General features: G+C 36.8%; 1 protein-coding gene across 5 annotated transcripts in view; it reads left to right on the top strand.

The window, feature by feature from the left end:
- Positions 1 to 25,212, top strand: part of CCDC34 (coiled-coil domain containing 34) — an 80,666-nt gene that overhangs the window by 14,387 nt on the left and 41,067 nt on the right. For 3 of the 5 annotated variants that reach the window (XM_059138603.1, XM_059138601.1, XM_059138602.1), the window contains 3 exons: positions 7,688 to 7,846; positions 8,616 to 8,757; positions 10,258 to 10,797. In XM_059138603.1, the coding sequence (XP_058994586.1) occupies positions 7,688 to 7,846; positions 8,616 to 8,757; positions 10,258 to 10,475 (519 nt within the window). In that variant the 3' untranslated portion in view covers positions 10,476 to 10,797. Of the gene's footprint in view, positions 1 to 7,687; positions 7,847 to 8,615; positions 8,758 to 10,257; positions 10,798 to 11,304; positions 11,349 to 25,212 lie in introns of those variants that run through there. The other 2 variants (XM_059138604.1, XM_059138605.1) reach the window with 1 other exon arrangement.

Below are 25,212 nucleotides of genomic sequence, written 5' to 3'. Positions count from 1 at the left end.
TCTTTCTTTCTGGTCTCACTATATCTTTCAACTTATTTACTGCTTATTTCCCCTACTGGATGTAAGCTCTATAAGACCAGAGATTTTGTCTTTTTTATTTAGTTCTCCAGCAGCTAGATCAGTGCCTGACACATAGCAGATGCCCCAGAATATTTGCTGAGTGAATGAATCCATCCTCTGTGGCTTTGCCAGGCTGATCTTGCTGAAAAAAATCAAATGTCATTCCCCAGTTCAAAATATATTTTTTATGATTCCCTACAGTCCTCCAAATAATGTTTTAACAATTCTGGCCTGGCTGGTTAAAGATCTAGTCTGCTCTCTGAGCCATGTCTTCTTCCACCTGTGGTTCTCTTCATCTTATGCTGTTGCTTCTTACTAGCATTCTTTTGAGAGCACACATAGGATAATCATGATCCATTTCTTTGAGTATTGGTTTTACTGGAAATTTTTGGGAGGAAAAGTGTTATTTTCATGTTAAAGCAGGATAGATATTTAATGGTAATAGAATAAAAATTTTATGTTATTTTAAGATACACAGGAGATTTCAGAGAAATCCCAAGCAACAGACTGCTCCCCACTCTCCAGGGATATGTATTCATGAGAAAATTTGAAAACATTTCCATTCTGTTTCTCACTTCCTTATTTTTTTATATTATACTTCATCAGCATGGAATTTCATCATATCCTCCTCCCTACCTTTCCCTTTATTATCCAACTCAAAGTATTTCCTACATGAATCATTCACTGATCACATGCTAGAAATAGAAACTCTTTCCCTCTCTGAATCCTGGTTCAGTTTATGTCACTTTGTATTTTGTATCTATTTTGTTGCTATTTTGGATTTTGTATACACAAAATCTTTAACAACTTTGTAATTTTAAGAATTTTTAAGGGTAGGAATTATTTTTTATATTTCTATGTAAGATCTAGCATCATGCTTTATAATGCAGTAAACATTTGTTATTGGAATGAGAAAATAAATCTATTATCTTTCAGTTTTAATAGATTCTTTTATTGGATCACAAATTAGTAATTTTGAGAATACCTATCTTTTTATCTGTTTGTTTCTTTTGTAATTTTCACATATCTAGAATGGTATTGATTTTATTATTATTATTATTATTATTATTATTTTTTTTTTTAAAGATTTTATTTATTTATTTGACAGAGAGAAATCACAAGTAGATAGAGAGGCAGGCAGAGAGAGAGAGAGGGAAGCAGGCTCCCCGCTGAGAGCCCGATGCGGGACTCGATCCCAGGACTCTGAGATCATGACCTGAGCCGAAAGCAGCGGCTTAACCCACTGAGCCACCCAGGCGCCCTGATTTTATTATTTGATCCAATTTTATGAGTTTAGTTAGATATTTAGAGCACAAGACAGAATCTTAGATTTTAATACTAATTGTCCTTAATATTATTGAATCTAATGCTCAGTGGCATTAGTAAGAGTACCTGGTCAATAATTTTAGTAAGTTGAAGATGACATAGCTTCCGTCATCTAGGTATTGTAAGAAGGAAATTGGCTGGAAGTGTGTGTGTTATAACTGTAAATGTATTTGCTCTTTATTTCAGAAGTAAATCATTATTATTTATAAGTTTTCTTCATTCCATAATACAATAAGAAAGTTCTTTGAGAATCAGTGCCCAAATCAGAATAAGTCTGTGTGACTATTTGCAAGGTCTGTGTGATATTTTGTGCAGTTTATAGCCATAAAACCAGTTTTACATGTGTAGAATAGTATGCTCTCTCCTCTAAAAGCTTCTCTTATCTTTTAACTCCATTAAGCTCATTTTACCATGCCAGTCAAACATAGTTGTTATTTGTCTAAGAATGTAAGATATTGCTAAGAGATGATATAGTCTCTATTTTAATTAGTGTCAGTAGATCTAATCCAGTTACTTGAGAAAAAAGTTGTTTTTTTTTTTTTCTTTTGGTTGGAAATGGTTTGTCCTGACACAAATCACCAACTTTTGAAAGCAAGTATGAGTGAGAATGGTTCAAAAATAAGCTCTGAGAATTTAAATTTATTTATTTTGCAGACCTCTTGTGCAAGTTAAGGAATAATTGATTACTCCATTTTTTTTTTTCCTTTCAGACCTATCAGATTTCCTCTTTCAGTCTCAGATTTACCTTCTTTGTAAAGACTGCTTTCCTGGTTCTTCTCTTCCCATCTGGCATCTTTGTTTACATTTCATGGTGTGTGGTCCCTGCTGCCTCTAGCTTCATTCACATTTTAGGTATATCTGTGGCATAATTTTCTCTAAGTCATTTTCTCTGCGTTCTAGCAAAAACAATCAGACAAAAAGAATTTGTATATCCATTAGCAAAGTCGATTTCTTCTAATATGACACTAAATTGTTAAATCATTTTCAAATAAATGGCTTATCTTATCTGGTACTCTTACATTTGTGTGGCCATACTAATTCATTTTTCTAGATTTTTTTTTTTACAGTGTGTTATCACATATGTTATGAAAGGACCCTTATTTACTGTTTTCAGAAATAGTTAAAAATAAAATTACTTTTAGTTCTCAAAACATGGAACTGATTTTTCAATGTAAAAAGTACAGGTTGATAAAGCATAAATAACACTTATCCAATGCATCATTCAGACATTCAACACTTTTACTCTGTTCCAGATACTACTGAAGGAACCAAAATAGAGGTTTTGAAACTTTAGGTACCCAGTTATTTTGTTAGTTTCCTTTAGTTACAAGAAACAAAGGTTCTCTCAGGGCCCTGTCTTAAAAAAGGGAAGATTTATTGTTGTGCTCTGTGTGGTATAGAACTGGAGTGCCAGAAAATCTGAAGCCACTTAGTAGCTGGCTGCTCTCTGTCTTAGTGCATCCCTCTGAGTGCCTGCTCTCCTCTCCTTGTGCTAACTAAAAGCATTCTGTTCTGTCTTCTCCAGCTTAAATTCTACAGAAATTCTTTTTGATGTTTTATTTTTTTTTTAATTTTTAAAATTTCTTTTGAAGGCCAAGCAAAGCTTTATTTCGCACCAAGCATCAAGAATCTAACCGAACGTTCGGGGCCGCACCTCTTAAAAGAGAGGGCAACCAGTCTTTTTGAGGTTTTAAAAGAAACTTCATTGAGCTATAATTTACATACAGTAAAATAACCCTATCTTAATTTGGATGAGGTTTGACGAACTTATATGCCTGTGTAATAAACATCACTACAGTAAGATAGAGAATATTTCTGTGACTCCTGAAAGTTCCCCCCGCCCCTTGGCATTCAAGCCCTGTTCCCCACCCGCAACTAGTCCCAGCTCCAAGAAAACCATTAGTCCACTTTCTTTCCCTGTGGATTAGATTTACCTTTTCTAGAATTTCATTTAAATGGAATCGTAGAATATATATTTTTTGCATTGGGCCTCTTTTGTTTTTAAAATTTGCTCTATTAAGATTGTACTTTTTATTGTTGAGTAGTAGTAACCATTCTGTGGAGTATTCTGTGCAGTAACCATAAATTGTATATCCATTTACCAGTTGGTGGAAAAATGTGCTATTTTCAGTTTTGGGATATTACAAATAAAATTTTATGACCACTTATGTACAAGTTGTGCTGTGGACATTAGTTTTCATTTCTTGGTTAAATGCTTAAGAACTGAATTGCCAGTTTGTATGTTAAGTATGTGCTTAAAAGAAACTGCCATACTGTTTTTTAATATGCTTGTATCATTTTATATTTTCACCACTATTGTATGAAAGTTCCCATTGCACCACATTCTTGCCAAACTTGATATTGTCTGTCTTTTTCAGGTAAGTGACTATGTGGTGGTATGTTATTGCTGTTTTAATTTTCATTTCCCTGAGATCTAATGATATTTAGCATCTTTTCATAAACTTGTTGTATTAACCTGCTAGGGCTTCCATAAAAAAATTCCATAGACTGGGTGGCTTAAACAATGGAAATTTATTTTCTTACAGTTCTGGAGGCTGGAAGTCTAAAATGCAGGTTATCAGTGAAGGTTTCTCCTGAGGCCTCTCTACTTGGCTTGCAAGATGAATGCCTTCTCTCCATACCCTCACAAGCCCTTCTCTCTGATGTCTCTTCTTATAAGGACACCAGCCCTATGGAATTTGAACCCTACCCTTAGGACTTTAATCACCTTCATTACCTCTCTAAAAGTCCTGTCTCCAAATATAGTCACTTTGAAGGTTAAGGCTTCAGCATAAAAATTTTGAGGTACCCAATTCAGTCTTTAATGCTATCAACCATTTCTACATCTCATTTCCTGTTTTTGTTTTGTGCTTAAATTTTTTGTGGAAGAATTGTATATTTTACTCATAAGTTGCATGTTTTCTTTTATATTCCTTTAAGTCCTGTCACATGTATGTATTGCAAGTATTTCTTCCCATTTAATTTTCCTTATAGGATTTTTTTAAAGAGAAGTCTTAAATTTTGATAAAGTTCCATATTTAAAAAATTTTTATGGGGCGCCTGGGTTGCTCAGTGGGTTGAGGCCTCTGCCTTCGGCTTGGGTCGTGGTCCCAGGGTCCTGGGATCGAGCCCTGCATTGGGCTCTCTGCTCAGTGGGGAGCCTGCTTCCTCCTCTCTCTCTGCCTGCCTCTCTGCCTACTTGTAATCTCTGTCTGTCAAATAAATAAATAAAATCTTTTAAAAAAATAAAAAAAAATTTTTTTATGTAGCTTGTGGGTTTTGTGTCCTATTTAAGAAACATTTGCCTACACCAAGTGTATGAAAATATTCTCCATTGTTTTCTTTTGGAAGGTGTAAAACTTTAGTTTTACCTATATGTATATTTTGAGTTAATTTTAATGTGTGGTATGAGTTAAGGGTCAAGGTTCTCTCTTTCTCTTTCTTTTTTTGGATATGGATGTCCAGTTGTTCTAGCACTATTTGTTGAAAAGATTCTCTTTTCCCTATTTAATTACCTTGGCACTTTTGTTTAAAATCTATTAGCGATATAAATATGGGTCTATCTCTGGACCCTTTTCTCTCCCTTTGATCTAGTCCTGTGCCAGTACCACATTACTCTGTTACGTTAGTTTTATAATTATTGAACTTATAATTATTCTTCTAATCAGATCATGTAAATCTTCCATCTTTTTTCTTCTGTTTCAGAATTGTTTTTAGTTATTCTGTGTCTTTCCATATTTAATTTAGAATCAGCTTATGAATTTCTCTGATCATGTTTGCTTTAATAATACCTGACACTATTGTGATTTCATTAAATATATAGATCATTTTGGAGAAAATTGCCATCTTAGTAATATCAAATTTTAAATCTATAAACATGATTTTTCTTTCTATTTATTTAGGTCATCTTTAGTTTCTCTCAGTAGTGTTTTTTAGTTTTCCAGGTATAGTGGTATTATACATCTTTCATTAAATGCATCTCTAAAAATTTCAAGTTTTTGATGATGAGAACAGTTATCTTGTCTCATCCTTATTAGTATATTGTGACTTCCATGCCTTGTTTTGATATCAGAACAATACTGGGTTCTTAAAATGAGTTTGGATGTATTCCTTTTTCCTCTATTTTCTGAAATACTTTGTGTAGTAATTAGTATTATTTCTTCCTTAAATGTGTGATGAAATCTGGCAGTGAAGCTATTAGAGCCTGGGGTTTTCTTTGTGGGAAGATTTTAAATTCTGAATTATTTTTACAAGTAGAGCGTTATTCAGATACTCTATTTTCTTTTTGAATCAGTTTTGGAAAATCATATATTTTAAGGAACTTTGGCATTTCATTTAAATTGAAATAATTGACATAAAATTATTCTTAACATTCATTTTGGTGTCTGTATGCTCTGTTATCTGCCATTTACCACCTGTGTAAATTTAGGCAAATGACTTACCTTCTTTGTGCCTCATTTCCATATATATTTTTTTAAAGATTTTATTTATTTATCAGAGAGAGAGATCGGGGGAGAGAGTGAGCACAGGCAGACAGAGGCAGAGGGAGAAGCAGGCTCCCCGCCAAGCAAGGAGCCCGATGTGGGACTTGATCCCAGGACGCTGGGATCATGACCTGAGCTGAAGGCAGCTGCTTAACCAACTGAGCCACCCAGGCGTCCCTCATTTCCATATTTTTAAGTTGAGATTATAATACTGCCTACTTCATATTGTGGTTATAAGAATTGATATAGTACATATGTATAAAGTATATACAAAAGTAATAAGAAGAGTCAACACTCATTAGATGTTAGCTGTTATAATGGAAGGCAACATAGGGACTGGAAGACTCCTTGTTGATGAGGTTGTGGAGGAGTCTCATGAGTCAGACAGTGAATGAAATATACTACAAGATTGTTTTTAATCTTGTAGCTTTTCTGACAGTATGAAGTAAAGTCCATTATTGTTTTAATGGAAATTGTGTTCTCAGCAAGAAAGGATTCCTTGTTGCAGCTGTTGGTTGACCAGCAAGACAGAAGTACACATAGCATCTTGGGCTTGATTTTTTTTTTTTTTTTTAAGATTTATTTATTTATTCGAGAGAGAGAGAAAGCAGTGGGGAGGGGCAGAGGGAAAAGGAGAGAAGCAGTGGAGCTCTACATGGGGCTCGATCTCACGACCCTGAGATCATGACTTGAGCCGAAACTGAGAGTGGTCACTCAACTGACTGAGCCACCCAAGCGTGCTGGGCTTTGAATTTTAAAACCCGTCTTTCCTGTATGGAACTGGTGTTTCTTACTTGGATGTTAATTGAATTACTTACATTAACATATTCTACAAGATGCTTTCAAGGGAAGAATTTTTTTCTTCGATCATATTTCTTTTGCTCCATGAAGGGTAATGCATCTGGCATTTGTACTGCATACACTTCGGCCTTGAAAATTATTTTTAAACCTTTGATAAGGAGAGTAAGCCATGTTATTGGTTTATTTAGAATATAGGTGGATTGGTAAATTATCTTCTGAATGAAAAGGAAACAAACATTGAGTTACAGTCAGATTTTTTTTTTAAAGGGCCAGATAAATAGTTTAGGCTTTGTAGCCCATACAGTCTCTGTTGTAGCTCTTCAACTTGCTGTTGTGGTGCAAAAGCAGCCACCGACAATAGACGTATGAATAAATGGGTTTGGCCATATTTCAGTAAAACTTTATTTACAAATACAGGACCATGTTTGGTCTGGGGACCAAAGTTTGCCACCTCTGGTCTCTGTAGAACTTATAAGAATTATGTAGCTAGAGATTTGTCTGTATGTGCCCTTATAACGGTATTTAATGGTTCAAAATGTTATTTTTTTGGTGCTGTGTACCTCACAGATGACAAAGATTTTAGCTAAGTATTTGTATTGGCAAACTGTCAGGAAATATAAATATATATGGTTTCTACTTTAGAGTGAAGGTAAACATCTACTTTAAAATACAAGATTTAGAACAGTCTAATGGGTTGTAATTTCTTTTCATTAACCAACAAATCTTTATTGAGCACCTACTGTTTACCTAGTACTGCTACAACCTCTGAGTATACTTCGGTGGGCAAGGTCTTTGTTACTGTCCTCATGAAATTTATAGCAAAGCTGGTAGACTACAATTGACCAGGCAATTACAGGTATGTTATATATTTTCAAAAGCTACATTGTATCAACCACTATGTTACCATCTCTTTTAAGAAATAACTGAAGTTTAGAAAATTACTGCATATAACACTCCTTGCTTATATGGGCATAATTACAGATAATGCAATTGAAATTCTTTCATTTTTATTTAAGAAAAGAAAAGAAAGGGAACAAAAAATTAATAAGGAAATGGAGGAAAAAGCAGCAAAGGAATTGGAGAAAGAACATTTGCAAGAAAAGGCAAAAGAAAAATACCAAGAATGGTTAAAGAAGAAAAATGCTGAAGAATGTGAAAAGAAGAAGAAAGAAAAGGTATATTTATATTAAAGTAACCAGTTGGAATATGTGGCTTTAGTGTTCATATGTGCCAACTATATTGTATAAAAAGTTTCTAATAGAAAATAGGGACCACTTTACCATAAAACAAAGACATGAAACTATCCCTACTTCTTTATACTATGTGGAAGTTTCAGATATGAATATGCATTTATGGCTTTTTCAGGTTGAAGAATATTTATAAGCTTTTTGATATATTTTCAGTCAGGTTCAAACTTTTTTTCATGGTTTAGGCTTTTAAATATTTTTTATGCACTTTTATGAAAGCCTTATTACATTGTAAGTTACTGTTCCATTTTAAAACTGCGAATTGGGGGCGCCTGGGTGGCTCAGTGGGTTAAAGCCTCTGCCTTTGGCTCAGGTCATGATCCCAGGGTCCTGGGATTGAGCGCCACATTGGGCTCTCTGCTCGGCGGGGAGCCTGCTTCTTCCCCTCTTCTCTGCCTGCCTCTCTGCCTGCTCGTGATCTCTGTCAAATAAATAAATAATCTTAAAAAAAAAAAACAAAAACTGTGAATTGCATTTTTCCTTCTTGGGCTTGATGTCTTGTGTAGAAGCAGCCACCTTTAGATTACATATCTGATCATGTTTAATTTTTTTTTATCAATTTATAGAAATATGATTTAATATTTATGATCAGTAAGCCATTGGGGTAGGAAGCTATTGGGGAAGGAGTCAATTGAATTTGAATAGAATTTTTAGTTACAGAACATCACTAGAGATTCTTTGGTCTTGTCATTTTAAGGAAAAAGAAAAACAACGGCAAGCTGAATTACAGGAAAAAAAGGAAATAGCAGAGAAAAGGTTTAAGGAATGGTTGGAAAATGCAAAAAATAAACCTCGTCCAGCTGCAAAGAGCTATGGTTATGCCAATGGAAAACTTACAGGTTGGTTTTTATGTTATGTGGCTTAGATAAATATGGCTTACAGGAGCAAATATTATACATTATGTTTCCTTCTGACATAAATAGATATGTGTAAAATTCATTTTTCTTTCAAATTACTATTTTTTGGAAGATTATAACACACTATGTTCCTATAGAGATACTACAAATCTTTTGTCATTCTCTTATAAATTAGATATATTTTAAAAGCAGTAGTTGCAAAACTGCAAAGTAATGATTTCTGCCAGTAAGAAACACGTGGAACTTTCTTATGTTTTTGGTTTTTGAAGCCTTCATGAGGATATATTTAAAAGATCATTTTTCCTCCCCTTCTTCTAACCATCTCTGAGGCTGAGCTTCCAATGTCTTTGGTACATTCCTTTTGCAGGGTGGAATACTAGGCAGCACATGAACCCGACACAAAACCGGTTGGCCTTTAGGCTTGCTCTGATTATATAAATGGCAGTGCATGTTTTTCTTTGTACTTCATGTTGGAAGCTCATACCTTGCTGACAGCTGCCTTCACTTGTTTAAGTGATTTATTATTAAAAATACCCCATTCTGTTCTGTTCACACAATAGAACATATTCCAGACTTTGTTTTGACCATCTTGGTGAAGTGTGTGTTGACATATCTATGCAGTCAAAGTGGGTTGCCAGTGTCTGAACAACACATTCCTGCTGTCAGGGTTTAGGCCTCTCCTACGTGTCACAAAAGTCATCCATTACAGATATTAGGCACTAGGCATGGTCTGCTCCTTGCTTTCTCTTTTTCTGTTTGAAAAAAAAAAAAAAAAAAAAGAGGAATAAGCAGTGGTTTTAACCCAACAATTGATTAGTATAGTTAAAACTTCAGGTGGGAATATATATATTGACTAGAAGTTGTTTGCTACAATAATGGATTATTTTATCAAATTTTGCATTTTTAATGAGTTGTTCTAATAAACATTTGTCTGAAAATGCTCTTTTACTTTTAATAATCAAAATTACAGGGGTAGTATATAATCAGATTAATTTGATTGATAATAATTTAGAATTTCAGTGATTCAGAACAAGAGTTTTGATTCACTTTAGCTATAATGCAATATACCTTTCTTTTCTCTAAACTTCAGTGTCTGACTAGGAAAAACTAGTACACAAACAGTGGTTTCCTATACTGAGTTAAGAAAATGAAGATTTTGATCAGTTTAAGGGTTCTAAAAGTGATTTCTTAATAAAATTTTTATATGAGTTTTTATTTATATAGATTTTGACAACACTCTTTGGACTTAGAATTATCACTTATATTTTAATTTTTACTGCAGTACTTACTATATTTGAAAAATGTTACTTGTTTGAAAATATATTAGAGTTCAAATTTTAAATGGATTAAATTGGCTTGTCAGTATTATTTTTGCCCTTTTGATACTGTAACATTTTTCTAGGAATTTAAAAATAAGTAGTTTCTTTGATCTCAAGAAGTTTTTTCTTGTTTTGTTTTGTTCTGACTTTTTAATAATTTTAGATTTTTACAGTGGAAATTCTTATCCAGAACCAGCCTTTTATAATCCAATTCCATGGAAACCCATTCATATGCCTCCTTCCAAAGAAGCTAAGGACCTATCAGGAAAGAAGACTAAAAGGCCTGTGATAAGTCAGCCACGCAGGTCATCATCCTCTCTGGTGGTTCAGAAAGCCAGAAGCAATCTTTGCCTTGGAACTCTGTGCAGAATACAAAGATAGTGGATGTGGGAAATTGCATGCTTTTACCTAAAGCTATTTAATTTTAAAAGTAGAATCGTTTTTATTCCTCAGTCAACAAACAGCTCGGCATGTGATGTGATTATTGGCACTTTCCCATTTTTGCATTTGTATATATTGTCCTTAGAGCTAATTGAAGATCCTTTATACATTTTCATTTTTATAAGCGCTTCAAGGTTGATCTTGGCATTTTGTTTCCCAGGATAAGTGACTGAATATCTAACAACTGTGTTTATATTTAGCTTGTATTAAAGCTACATTGTAATGCCAATAAAACCAACAATTTGTGTTGTGTTCTTTCATACTCTGTGTTTGTGTTTATGAACATAGTAAGATTAAGCTTAAATTGTTCAGACAAACATTTCTAAACTGCATGCTCAAGATAACTCTTAGAAAAATTTAAATAGGTTAGACTCCTACAGTAATCAAAAACAGTCTTTGTTGATAACTTTTGGTGTATTTTCCTTTGTAAATATTTTTAAATGTTTTTAAATAACCAATTAGAGGCATGTTTTGTAACAAAGAAATGAGGGTCGAGTTTTGAAACGTTATTATATGCTCTGGATCTTAGATTGGTATGAAACACTAATGATATTTTGCTAAACTTTATACAAATACTTACACATTAGTTATAATTAGGTGGTTAATTTTGAAATTAAGATTATTAGTACATTATTTTTTAATGTTAAAGTTTAAGTGGCATTTTATTAAAGCTGAGATCATATTAGTAAATACATATTAAGGAAGGTTCAAAGGATTACAAAAATAACAGCACTTTTATTAAATTTTAAAACTCTGTATCTTTTTTTAGGAACCATCAAGAAATGAAGATTTGTTGTGACAATATAAAGTTCAGTAAGTTCATTTAAAAGTGATACCTATTTAGAACATATTCCATGTTTCTGCTAGTTTAGTCATCTGTCACATTTCCGGTGATGAATGATGAATGTACGGTGGTGCTGACCAACACAAAGAAACAGGAGTAAGATCTTGGAAGAGATCTGGGAAAATTCACTTCTAACCAGAGAACAGTTTGGGAGGAGTCAGTAGGGTTCATTGGGTCAGAATATTGGTGAGATTTAGAGGCTTGATGATCCTTCTGAGAACCTCTTAGACACAGTGATTTTTCCAGGTGATGATTCTTAAACAAATTCACCTGTGTCGGGAGACTGTACAATTAGCCAAAGTAGCAATAAACTTTTTATGTGTTAAAAACAAAGCATATAGAGGCCTGAATTCTTGGGAGTTTAATATATGTTTGTATGTAAGAAACCTTCAATTTCACACATAGATTAAGTTATTTAGGCTACTTTTAACTATAAGCCTAATTCTAATCAGACTTTTTTTGTTCAATCATCGATTAATTAGTTTGGCCAAATTACAATATCCCCCCTTATCTGTGGTTTTGATTTCTGTGGTTTTAGTTATCTGTGGTCAACTGCAGTCCCAAAGAAGGGTAAGTACAGTACAATAAGTATTTTGAGAGAGAGACCGCATTCATACAACTTATTATATTATTATAATTGTTCATATTGTTAATCTCTTACTGTGCTTAATTTATAAATTAAACTTCATCATAGGTCTGTATTTATAGAGGAAAACAGTATATAAATAGGGTTTGGTACTATCTGTGGTTCAGGTGTCTACCAGAGAGAGGTCTTGGAATATATCCCCACAGATAAGGGGGGACTACTATAATCATTTACTCTGTGACAGGTGTTTTGCATATTGATTTAGGAATTTAAACAACATATTTCTTTAATTCAGTCAACATTTACAGCCTAGTCAGGAAAACCTGTAACAGACTAAGTACTATAATATGCTGTTTAAAATCAAGTTCAAAGATCATCTGGGAACCTAGAGGAGAGATAGTTCAGTTTGTGAAGGGATTAAGAAATTCTACAAGCAGGAGGTGACATTTGAGCTGGTAAAAGATAGGCAGAGATTATTCCAAATGGTCATGAGGCTGACCATACTCATGGACATGCTATGAAAAGTAGCTAGGAGAGAAGCAGGGGTCAGAGTAAAAAGGCTCTGTCTATGCTGCAGAATTTGGACTTGATCTTATGGATGTGTGAGGTTCTGTTTTACTACTACAATGATCTTGACTGCCAAACTCATTTATTATTAAAATCCCATTTTATTAATCAAAAACTTGAATCAGCATACCTGATCACCAGGGTGTTAGTGTTTTAAATGAGAATCCATTTTTTTTTTTTTTTATGTCAGGGTACTTGATATTTTAGGCATTACAAACTATAACTTTTGAGGTTTTGAAAATATCTCTGACTTCTACTACCACTGATTGGAAGTGCTCTGAAATATCTAGATAGACTATAATGTCAAAATCATGATCTGATAGAAAGAACACAGGTATTGTAGACCTGAGTCTGTGAGTCCTGGCTATATTTCTACGTATCTGGAAGATGCCTCTTTTTTTCAGTGTTCAATACCTTGTCTAATTTAGAAAATTATCATGGGGTTACAAAATAATAAGTGGGAGTACCTAAAAATGCAGGTAAGTTTCTTTTTTATATGATATTTCTGATAAGATGTACCAATATTCTTTTTCTTTAGTGATAATTGATTTGTATAATAACTGACTTCGGTTAACATACTGGTCTTGACTGAGGATATACTAACAGTAAGTTTACTTGTCAGTGCTTCTCAATGCTCATTTACCCCTATGCTAAAAGTAAAAGGTGAATACTGTTTTTGTTTTCTTCAGATTGATTGAATTAAAACCTAATGAGTACCTACCATGGGCTAATTAGTATTCTAGATGCTGGAGGTTCATTTGTGAATAAGAGGGGCCCCCTTCACCCTCATGAGATCTTATATGGCAGAGATAGGAAACATATTAAATGTGTAAACAAATAGCATTTTATTTGGCTTTGGATGCTATAAGAAAAATAAGAGAATATTGGGATAAATAGTAACTGGGTGGAGGAGGAAGTTCACTACTTTAGATGGATGGGCTTCTCTGGGATGGTAACATGCAGCTAAGTTAGCCTTGCTAAAATCTGGGGAAAGAGATTTCTTGTCCGAGGCAACAGCCTGTACAGAGGCCCTAGAGCAGAAATGAGTTTGCGGGGCACCTGGGTGGCTCAGTCAGTTGGGCATCTACCTTCAGCTCAGGTTGTGATCTCAGGGTCCTGGAATTGGGCCCTACAACAGGCTCCCTGCTCAGTGAGGAGTGTGCTTCTTCCTCTGCCCACCCCTCATACCACTCCCCCCTGCTTGTGTTCTCTCTCTCTCTCTCAAATAATCTTTTTTTTTTTTTTTAAATGAGTTTTTTATGTTTGAAAAAAGGCCAGCGTGTCTGGATTGGAGAGAGTGATGGGGAAGATAGTAAGAGTTAAGGCTGGAGAGTCAGATCGCATTTAATCCTGAGTTCACCAGTTCGATTATTCTAATTGTGTTGAGAAGCCTCTGGAAGATTTTAAGGAGGGAATTGATGAGATCAGATATATACTTAGAGATTACTCTGGCTGCTGTGGGGAAACTGGCTTGTTGGGGACAAAAAGTCAAGGCAGGGAAACTCATGGGGAAGATTTTGCTGTATTCAGGAAAAATATCACAGTAGTTTGAAGTAAAGTGACAGTAGCAGCATGGTAGGAAGTAGAGATGGATTTGGGATATATTTTGGTGGTGAGACAAGCAGGACTTCTAACATTTGGACGTCAGGCTGAGGGAAGGAGGAAACATTAGATGTGTTTTTAGGCCTGATCACCTGGATGAATGATGATAGCTATTATAAAAATCAGAAGATGTGGTAGGAGTAGATGCATGGCTGAGATGGGGAGAGAGGAGTCCTTAAGTATTCTGATCTAGATCTCTGGTTTATAATACTAACTTAGTAACCTGGTGGAGATGGCAGTTAGATATTTGTGTCTGATGCTTGGGCACAGCCAGGATTGAAGATATAAATTTCAGCAACATCAGTATATAGGTGGTATTTAAAAGCATAGAACTGGATCAGGTTATCTAGGGAGGGTTTGGATAGTAAAAAGAGAGGGCTCAATATCCCAATATTTAGAAATCGAACAGCCAGCAAGTATCCTGCAAAGAAGCATTCATTGAAGTTGAAAGAAACCCAGTGAAGTATGATGTCCCAGAAGCCATGGGAAGTGTTTGAAGCAAGGAGTTAGGAATTTTGTTCAGTGCTGCCTAAGAGATAAGGAAGAGCTGGAAAGAGCTTTCATAATTGGCCATGGTAAGATGAAGAAAGGCCATTATTGACCTCAATATTGGATACTTTATGTATGCTAACAGCATTCTGTGTGCTTTTATGTGCGCTAGCTTTTTTAGTCCTCACCACAACCCTATGAGATAGTTGCTTTTATTATCCCCATTTTATAGCTAAGGAAATTGAGACATAGACAAGTTATGCTACTTTTTTACCTAGCGAGTCACAGAACAGGGATTGGAAATCAAGAGGTCAAAGTCCAACAACCTTATGTTGTTTCCTATATAATATTTTTAATAAGAAAAACTAGTATGAAACCACATCAAAGTAAGTTGAAGAGAGAATGGCAAGTGAGAATGTGGAGGTTATACATCAAGACAACTCTTGAGAGAAGTTTTGTGGAGAGGAGATAAATGGGATGGGAGCTGGCAGAAAACATAGGTCGAGGACATTGTTTTGCTTGAGATGAGTGATATTAAACATAATTCTCTGCTGATGTTGATGATCCAGGTGAAGAAGGGGGCTTGAAGAGAGGAGAGATCAAAGATGGTTTTAGGAATGTAGTTCTTAAATGGCTCATGTGGAAGCAAGGAATCTTCCTGTTGGCAGGAGAAAACACAGTATATTGGTTCATATGTAGCTGGATTCACAGCATTGATGGTAGGAGGATGAGAGAGGTAGTTCTTGTTTCATAGTTTCTGGATTCTCAATGAAGTATGAAAGGGAGGCAAGTAGAGGGATACAAGAAGTTATGGCAAGCAGGAGAGATAAAGGTAGAGGTAATAGAGAATGAGCATCTTGCCGAGGGGAAAACAAATGTACCAGAGAAATTAATGGGACTTAATGATGGGTAGTGTTGTTTGTGATTTGATATTTTTGGTTCAAAATTGGACCAATTCACAGAACTCTGTCTTGTTTTACTCCTTTTCTGGGGAGAAGTTTAGCTACTTGGGATTAGGAGCAGAGTAAGGCTTTATTAGGGTTGGACAAATAGGGCAAGCAGAATGGAGGGAGAAAGAACAAATCATTTAAAGAGTTTTTTCCAGGTGGCTCATTAGCGCAGTAGGTAGCACGTCAGTCTCTTAAAGAGTGTTTTCCAGGGAGTGATTATAGCACCGAAACATGGTATTTAACTATGGATGGTGGATAGTGAGGAAGAGCTTTTCAGTTGAGTGTTTCCAGTGCTCTTGCACAATGTTGGGCTAGAGGTTCTTGAGGGAAGCTGGAGAGGTAGGAGCTTGCAGTCAGTTGATGGTGATGACAAGATCCTGACCATGACCATGGCAGTGGGTGGCCTACATGGAGTCTATCAATGGAGCTGAGAAAATTAAGAAAACAACAGGCCGGGATTTGGGGACCCTTTTTTTATATGGATGTTCAAATTGCCAGGAATTATGACAAGTAGTGGTAGAGAGAAGATGGTGAGCTCGGTGCTAGGATTTCAGTAACTGGTTTAACTTAACCCATATGACAGTCAAAAAGAGCAGTATCGGCTATTGTGGTCAGATGACATATTCAGAAGGGCTGTGAGTTTTGAAGGGTTGAGATGTAAAGTGGTTTGCAAGTGGCAGTGGGGATCAGGGTAGATAGGGAAAACACATACCCACTGACTCCAAGCCTTGAGGTGTATCCTGAAAGAGGGGGACTATGTAAAGAGAGAACATTGTCAGTCCACAGCAGGCATGCAAAGCTTTTAAAAGTGTGACAGCAGCAGGATGGCTTGGGCAGGGTGGGTAGGGAGTAGACCGAAGACAGTAATGATATTGTGGAACCAGTTCCCAGAGAGGTGACAGGATCAGATGAGGACAGTAGGTATAGAGAGGAGGCATGTCTGAAAAATCTTTCCAGAGTAGAATTGGAAAGGGTTGTTTCAGACCTAACTGATGTTGATACTATTAATGGAGAAAGGGAATATAGAAAAGTAGGATAGATATCGGGGTAAGAAATAGAGGACTTTTTCCTCCTACTAAGTTGATAATGAAGATAATATATACACATGGTTTAAAAATTAAATAGTGCTGGGGCACCTGGGTGGCTCAGTGAATTATGTGTCTGACTCTTGATTTCAATTCAGGTCATGATCTTAGGGTTGAGAGATTGAGCCCTGTGTCAGGCACAGCACTTAGTAGGGAGTTTGCTTGAAGAATCTCTCCCTCTGCCCTTCCACCCCTTCTCCAAAAAAAAAAAATCGAATAGTACTAAAAGTTTTTTGATGGAAAACTATTTGCCTCACTTCTCATTACCTTCATGGCCCTGCTCTCTGGGGGGTTATTTACGTGAATTTTTCCTTTGATGATTTCCTCCCCACAACATTCTCTGTTCCCTTTTTTCTTCAATTTGTTTAGGCAGTTAGCATTTCTGAATCAATTCTCTAATCTTTTTTTAAGTCCCCCCCCCTTAAATCTCTGTCCCACCCCCATACCCTGCCCCACCAGGAGAGGGACCAAGATTTCTTTGATGTTATCTTCTGATTCATGGGCAAGTTTTTTATGGCTACCTCATTTTAAATTCCAAGTACTCACTCTCTCTCTCCTGTTTATTCCTTTTTCATAGCATCCTATACTTATTTTATGGATATAGTATCTTTTCACATGTCTAAAGACATTAATTGCATTTTTCCCCTTCTTAATTGGCTGTGTTTCCTCCAGGTGCCGATTTTTCCTTCATTTTCTCTTTTTCGATCCTCAAATGTTTGGTAATCCCTGTCTGACATTTATGTTCATACTATGAATCCCGTCTGTTCTGACTTAAGAATAGAGCATTAAAAAGGCTTCATGGAAGCTGTGTGGGCATGGGCAGGGCTTACATGGTGGATTTTATTTGTTGTTGAGGAAACCTCCAAATGCTTGGAAGTCTTCTCCTTGGGCTATTCAGTTCCTAAGAGAAGAATCTGTGGATGTTCCTGGGGGATATAAGCCTGCTGCCAGTTTTCGTGAGTAGAGTTTGGGAAGGCAGCCCTATGTATCCTGTTCATTATGTGAGCTATCACTTCAGGGTGTTTCAGCCCATCTAGGGTATGAGCTCTCCTTAGTACCTGGGGTCTCCATGTGTAATTTCTGTAGGCTGAGTCAGTTCTCTGTGTGCACCAGTATCTATTTCGGTTTTTAGAAACCTTTAAACAGTAAAAGAGAAAAGGGAAAAAGGTACCTGGAAGAAACAGAGCCAATTTAAAAAAAAAAGAAAGAAAAGAAAAGAAATGCAACTATCATGAGTATTCTTAGAGATGATTTTAAAAAATGCCATATCCACACTGTCCTAACTTGGTTATTTCGCCTCCATTCAGTGCCTTCTAACAATGTACTGAAATCTTCAGTTAGTTCTTGTATTCTCTTCTGTTCTCCTTCCCCTTGTGGATTTGTACTTTTTTCTTTTTTTTTTTTTAAAGAAATTCCTTTGCCATCATTTTAGCAGAGGTTGGAGAGGGAATGGAGATAATTGCATTTGATTAATCTGCTGTTTAATTAGAAATCCTAAGTTTAGTGGTGAGTATATTGACATAAGGGTTCTTGTGGAGACACAGGTTTCTTGCCCAGGTGAGAAATTTAGTTTAGGGTTAGATATTTAGACCTCCTCAGTTTAACATAATTATTGAAGCCATGGAGACGGATAACCTTTCCCCAGGAGAGTTTGAAGCATGGCATTCATTCATTCAACACATACTTACGAAGTACCTATCATGTGCTGGCAGGGAGATGATGGGCTAGGCTGGGGTGTAGGGAACTGACATAAAGATAAGGCAGTGGGAAAGAAGCCACTGGAAGAGCAATGGAAAAGGTTGAGAGGGCATGAGAGGAGAGTGTGCCCACCTGAGAGGCAATTTTAGAGAAGGGAGTACAGACACTTTCCATGATATAAAATGCTAAATGAGGGTTCAGATAGAATGAGGGAAGCCTTCTATTTGATTATTCCATTCATATTTATTGAATTTCTAGCACAGTGCTAGATTTGGGGGATAGAGTGGTCAACAAGATTGACCTGGTCTTAGATCTGTTAGAGCTTACATTCTGGTGGAGGTGGAGTTAAACCAGGATCAACCTTAAAGCATGAGCCATAGGAGTACATCGGGAGGAAGTTAACTTTGTCAGGAAACACTTCCAAGTGGAAGTTATTAAGCTGTGACCCAGTTTTGAGGCCCTGAATAAGCAAAACTTAGCATTTAATCATTTTGGAGCCTGGAGAGGAAGGAATGGACCTAGAACAGAGATGATTCAACATGTAACCTACATACCTACCTACTTACCTACCTACCCTTCCCTTCCTCCCCTTCCTTCCTTTCGATTTTATTTATTTATTTGGCAGAGAGAGAGAGAAATAGTACAAGCAGAGGGAGAGGGAGAGACAGACTGCCCGCTGAGCAAGAAGCCTGATGAGATGTGGGACTTGATCCCAGGACCCCAGGGATCACGACCTGAGCCACAGGTGGACACTTAACTGACTGAGCCACCCAGGCACCCCTCACAGGTAACCTTTCTTTCAAAGACCCAAGGCTAGGTTATATGACAGTTTTCGAATATCAAAGGGTCTTTCAGATGGATTGTATACATTGACACCCTCTACAACGTTACAAGGGAAATTTCTAGAATCTTAGTCATTTCTACAGAAAAATCTTAAATATTCCATGTGAGAGCAAACCTTGAAGTTTGATGATTAAAAATGGACCACCTATGGCTTCAGGGTCTGAAGTATTACAGATGGACTATTTATTTTAAAAATGAATTGCTAGTGATCTAATTAGCAATTCAAACGTTGGACTTTTAAAGACTTGCTTAGTGTGATACCCAGGGCCCAGATGAAGAACAAAATATAAAGTAGTTTACATTACACTAACAAATTGCACTTTATGACTTAAACTAAAAACTAATTATTCTTTATTCAAAAAAGGAAACATAGCAAATAATATTTAAGTGTTTACCATGCCCATTAGTATTCTAAATTAAATTCGTATGTGGGCTGGCAAAAAAACACACTAAGTTCCTTTGCAGTGAATATTTACCTACTGTTGATAATGGCAGTCTGCCTGAGAGAGAAAATTTTTCAGAAAGGGCAGTGGGTCTTGAATTTCCTCTTAAAATTGGAAGGGGTAAGAGGAACACTTGAGAAGGGAAAATACTCAATTATCTGTCAGTAGGGAGAAAGTTGCACCTTATGTGCGGGAGAAAAAAGTTGGCAAGGAACAACTGCACTTTTCTTTCCCAGAAACCACAGCACCTCCTCCTTTCCCTTTCTCATTCACCTGCTCTAAGCTGATGGAACTAGCACGTGAACTTGGAAAAAAAAGAAGAGCCTCTCCCTTCCCACCAGCTTCATGGTCCTGGGAACCACCTGAGGGCCAGAGGGAGATGGAAGCAATCTTTGTTTCTCTTTGGTGGCGTGGGAGTGGAATGTTTTCAACTTTAGTTTGAATAAATTTACCAAAACAACCATACAGCGCCTACCTGTCTGTGACTCCCACTCCCTCAGCCCAGGGCTTTCCTCTGTTGGTGTGGGCTGAGATGCAAAGTGCCCACATAGGTAAATCTAAAAGGCAAATCTTAAAAGGTGTATGTTAAAATAGAGGAAATTCTCACCAATTTATTTAGCTGTCCAGATTGAATTTTTTTTTTTTTTTTAAAGTAGGCACCATGCCCAGTGTGAAGCCCATATGGGGCTTGAACTCAGGATCCCAAGATCAAGACCTGATCAAGAATTAGATGCCTAACTGACTGAGCCACCCAGGCACCCCATTATTTAGCTGTCCAATGAAGACATGAGACAAGGTGATTGTGAAAGTCCCTTTCTGCACTGTTTCTGTTTTCTATGTTCATTTTTGCAATTGTAGAGGACTTGGTCACTGCTTATCCCTAGTAAGGATGGTGAGAGCAATATCATCTCATCTTAGTGACAAACAAAACTTACTTGAGGATGCCTTCCTCTGGTACACGTGCAGGTTCTGCCAGGAAGCAGCCTGGCTCAGGGGAGCATAGACTTCTTGAGTTTGAATATGTGCTTTGCTCCCTAAGCTGTAGGAATTAGACAAGTCTCTACCTCTCTAAGCCTCAGTTTATTCTTCTAAAAAATGGACTTAATGCTTTCTCCAGAAGATGGTTGCAAAGATAAACATACCATGTGAAGTACCCAGCACAATGTGTGACACATAGAAGATGCTTTATATATCATTTTGAGTATTTTTTGATAATGGAAGTAACATTTTACTTCCTGACAGTAGATTAAATAAGGGTACACATTTTCAAAAAGTTGTACAGTTAAGGAGAATTACTCATGCTACTGTCATGTTTTTGATGCCAATTGGTAATTTTTTTCATAAAACATTTGGCCTTTGAAAGTAGTAGTAGTGTTTTTAGATAGGTGTATGCTTTATGGGAGCTTTTAATGTAAAGGGTTTCTTTGTTAAGACTGTGCAGAAATCTTCCATATGAATTTGATGAGGGAAATTCAGGCATATTTTGACTTTCAGTTTGAAGCTTTGCTCATGTGCTTCTTGGAAGCTCATTTAAGTTATCTTTGGCTGAAATTATGGAGAGTTGTTTCCCATATTTCATAAGAATCAAATAGGAAAGTTAATTTAAAAAAAAAAAAAAGAGGTTAAAACCTTGTATGTTAGTTTGGATCCTCTGAGAAACAGACACCAGGATAGGATTAGTCACGGAAGAGATTGTGAGTACTAGCCTGTAAGAGAAATAGCGAGGGAGTCCGAGGAGCCAGGAAAGCTATCAGACCATGGTTAGGTCTGACCTACATGGGGAGGACAGAAGGAAAGAAAATAGGTTGGGAGAAAGAGGGTTAGGTTTCAGTGAAGTTCTAAAAAAAGTTCAACAGAGCTGATGAGGCCTCCAACGCATGTTACCCATCAGTACCCATGTTACCCATTTTTTTCTTTTCTTTTTGTTTTGTTTTGAAGATTTTATTTATTTGACAGAGATCACAAGTAGGCAGAGCAGTGGCAGAGAGAGAGAGGAAGAAGCAGGCTCCCTGTGAGAAGAGAGCCCAATGTGGGGCTCGATCCCAGGACCCTGAGACCATGACCTGAGCCAAAGGCAGACGCTTAATGACTGAGCCACCCAGGCGCCCCAGAGAGTCCACATCTTGTAGTTATGGTTCTGGTTTCGAGTCTCCACTACTCAGTCATTGGCTGGGAGCAGCCTATGGGAAGACTGACCTTGGTTAGAACTCTGTGATAGATTCAGAGCACCGCATCTGGGGCCCTTGGTCCGTTATGCTTCTGACAATAAATCTGATGGACCCATTTCCATGGCCTCCATACTTCCATGTACCTCCATAGCCTACAAAACTTTATGACCTACCTAATTAATGTTTTCCTCAAGCATTAGTGTCACAAAATGATTGAAAAGAAACATGTAATGCTTCATCGAGATACACCTGACAGATTTGTCCAGTGCTAGAAACATGGGCTTCATCTATCCTCAGCATTCCTTTTCCGTATTTTCAACTGCAGTCACTCAGCAACTGTGTTCTGCTGATTTCACTCCCTAAACCAGTGATTCCTTCCATGTGTCTGCACTTTAGAATCATCTAGGGATCTTTTTAAAATTCCAAAGACCAGGCTACATCCAGATTAATTAAATCACAAGCTTTTTTTTTTTTTTAACTTCCCAAATGATTCCAGACAAGTTCGGAAACCAAAGTCTTAAATATTTCCAAATCTGACTTCTCTCCATCCCAACTACCATGGCCCTCACTTGGTCATTCCTCACTTGGATGATTGACCAGCCTCTGTGCTTCTAATCTTGTCCCCCTCATATTTATCCTGTTCACAGAAACCTATTGCTCTCCCAGAAGTGTACATCTACTATGTCACTATTCTGTTTCCAGCTCTCCCAGGGCCCCTCACATCTAAAGCATTGCTACTCAACCCTTTCTTCCCCCTGCTTTCACAGCTTCCACCAGCATAACACACATCCTTAGTGAGTATCATACATGGTGATTTTCAACATATTCGGACATGTTATGTTCCCCCTGGGGAAGGATTCATAGTCTAGGCAACTTGAAAAACACTTTCTCCACCACCCCTTTTTCTCACTATCCTCTTCCCCCACTCCTGTTATGTGCTCTTCTGCTAGGGCCTTAAACCATAATATGGAATGCAAGACCACTTTTTGATCTTGTTCTATCTCTTTGATCTCCTCTTTCACCTTGTTACTTAGTATTTACGTTCCAAACTTCTGAAAGGTGCTGATATAAAACATGTTGTTCCCATCTTTTATGCCTTCGATTATTTCTGTCCCCTCTTTCTGGAATGCCTTGCCTTTTACCTTCTCTAGCAGTGCTTTCCCTTTTGAACTAATTTGAAGTTTTACAAACAACCATTAAGTCTCAACTCTGTGGTTACCTCTGCAAAGCCTTCTCTGACTCACTACTCCAGCCAGGTTGGGACCCTTCTTCATTATCAAGGACCTGTGTACTTGTTTTATTAATTTTGCAATGTTGCACTGGCATTAGCTGTTTTAAGGGATCTAGACTCATTGTTCTCTTTTTCTAGAATTACAATTTTTATAATTCTTTGATTTTATTTACTCTGAGAATTTGAACAAATGTAATTTGGAGCAGGGCATTATGATTAACAGAAGCTAGAATCATAAAATATCAATATTGAAAGGGACTTTTAAAGGTAATTTTGTTCAATCACAAAAGTTTTTTTGTATTTTATATTTAATAAATTGAAGGAGAGTCCAATTTTCTAAATGGAAATATCCCCACATATTTTGGGAGTGCAAAATTATAGTACATGCTGGAGAAATCAGCAGAAAAGGGTGGATGGTGCCTCCAAGGGAAAGGGTATAGACAGGAAACAAAGGACAGATGACCTGTCATTGGACAGCACTTGCCTTTAGGAAACATGAAGCCATTAAGAGATGCCAGTTCAGGAGACAGATTTGTAGAAGGAGAACTGGTGTGGTGGCATGAAAACCAGAGAAATGAGTATTTTAAGAAGCAGGGAGTGACTGTGGGGCCAGTACTCTAAGAGGCTCAAATAGCGGGGGTCCTATAAAGTTTCTTTTGGATATAATGCCTGCTCCTAGAAAACAATATCTACTGAGGAAGAATATGGACCTTCAAGAAATCAGGCAGGACAAATTTACCTCTCCAGCCAGAATCTAAACCTAAGTAGTTCTTGCCTTTTTTTCTGGGATTCATAGACTTTTGACCATTGGATAAAACCTTCTGACTCTGTCCTCAGAAAAATGCATAAAAACACACATACATATACAATTTTATGTACAGTTTCTCATAGTTTATTCTATTACCTACCCCAAACTATCCCTACTCAAGCTTCTCCATGGACCCCCACGTTAACACACATTGTTCTGCTGTCAGGTACCAAAGCTTGGGTGAAGAGGACAGGTGATATACTTGAGGATTAAGAACTATTTCCCCCTGCTTAAATCTTAGATGAACTAAACCTATGGAGGCCTTGGAAATTCTGTTTTGCTATGTCCTTCTAAGGAAAACTAGACTGAGTAGAGGTATTCCTAGGTGCTTCCATGACAGCCCACTCTGCAGATTGTCCATTCTCCTGGATTCCTGTCTGTTGACTAATCGTGTCACTCACTTAGGCTTGGTAGCCACTGTGTCTTGGCTTTTGAAAAGACCTCCTTCCAAATTTTAACCAGCGACCATGACTTACCTCATTTCTACCTGTCTGGCTTCTGACTTCCACTTCTTTGAAATAACTTGGCCTCAATTATTCCCTTTTCAAATTAAAGAATTTAGAGAGGCAGTGAAAACATTCTGGCTTGCAGAAATAGAAAAATTGTCATTTAAATTTTTATGAGAAAGAGCATAGTTACAGTCAACCTTTACCAATCTCAGCCCAATAGGATTGCAGTGATGTGGAAAATTCAAAGCACTTGGCAATTTAAAAATACTAAATTTGTGATTTATATTATGGAAGTTATTTTTGTACCTGTTTTTTCTGCTTTTCTTAGAATTGTTTTCACAATAACTAGAGATGCCTGGGTGGCTCAGTCGTTTAAGTGTTGGACTTCAGTTCAGGTCATGATCTTAGGGTCCTGGGATCAGGCCCTGCATTGGGCTTCCTGCTCAGTGAAGAGTCTGCTTCTCCCTTTCCTTCTGCCCCTCTGCCTGCTTGTGTTCTCACTCTCTCAAATAAATAAACAAAATATTAAAAAAAGAGAAAAATATTTTCACAATAACTAGATGAGAATGAAGTGGACATGTTGGAAAATTGCCCTGGGATACCACATGAACTTGTTTGATCTATGCTTGTTAGTAATTAATGGAAACTGGATATCTTTTCAAGAGAGAATTTTAGAGTTTGATAAATAATAGCAATTTCTTAAAGTGGAACATGAACTTTGGATAAAAAAATGTAAATAGTGTGAAAAAATACTAGTCTAGAAGTGATTATTTTAGTCAATTTTATATTGGATTTTTAAAGGGCCACGAGTTTGGATAAGTAATTAAAAATGCTGCCCCCTGCACAATGAGATTTTTAGGGTGATAGGCCTGGTCTGTATGGTCCTGTGGTGTTGAATTACATAAATCTATACA

The sequence above is a fragment of the Mustela lutreola genome, chromosome 1 (genome assembly GCF_030435805.1).
Source record: "Mustela lutreola isolate mMusLut2 chromosome 1, mMusLut2.pri, whole genome shotgun sequence".
Taxonomy (NCBI): domain Eukaryota; kingdom Metazoa; phylum Chordata; class Mammalia; order Carnivora; family Mustelidae; genus Mustela; species Mustela lutreola.
The sequence above is the reverse complement of the archived record's forward strand: the minus strand, read 5'-3'. Positions and strand labels throughout refer to the sequence as shown.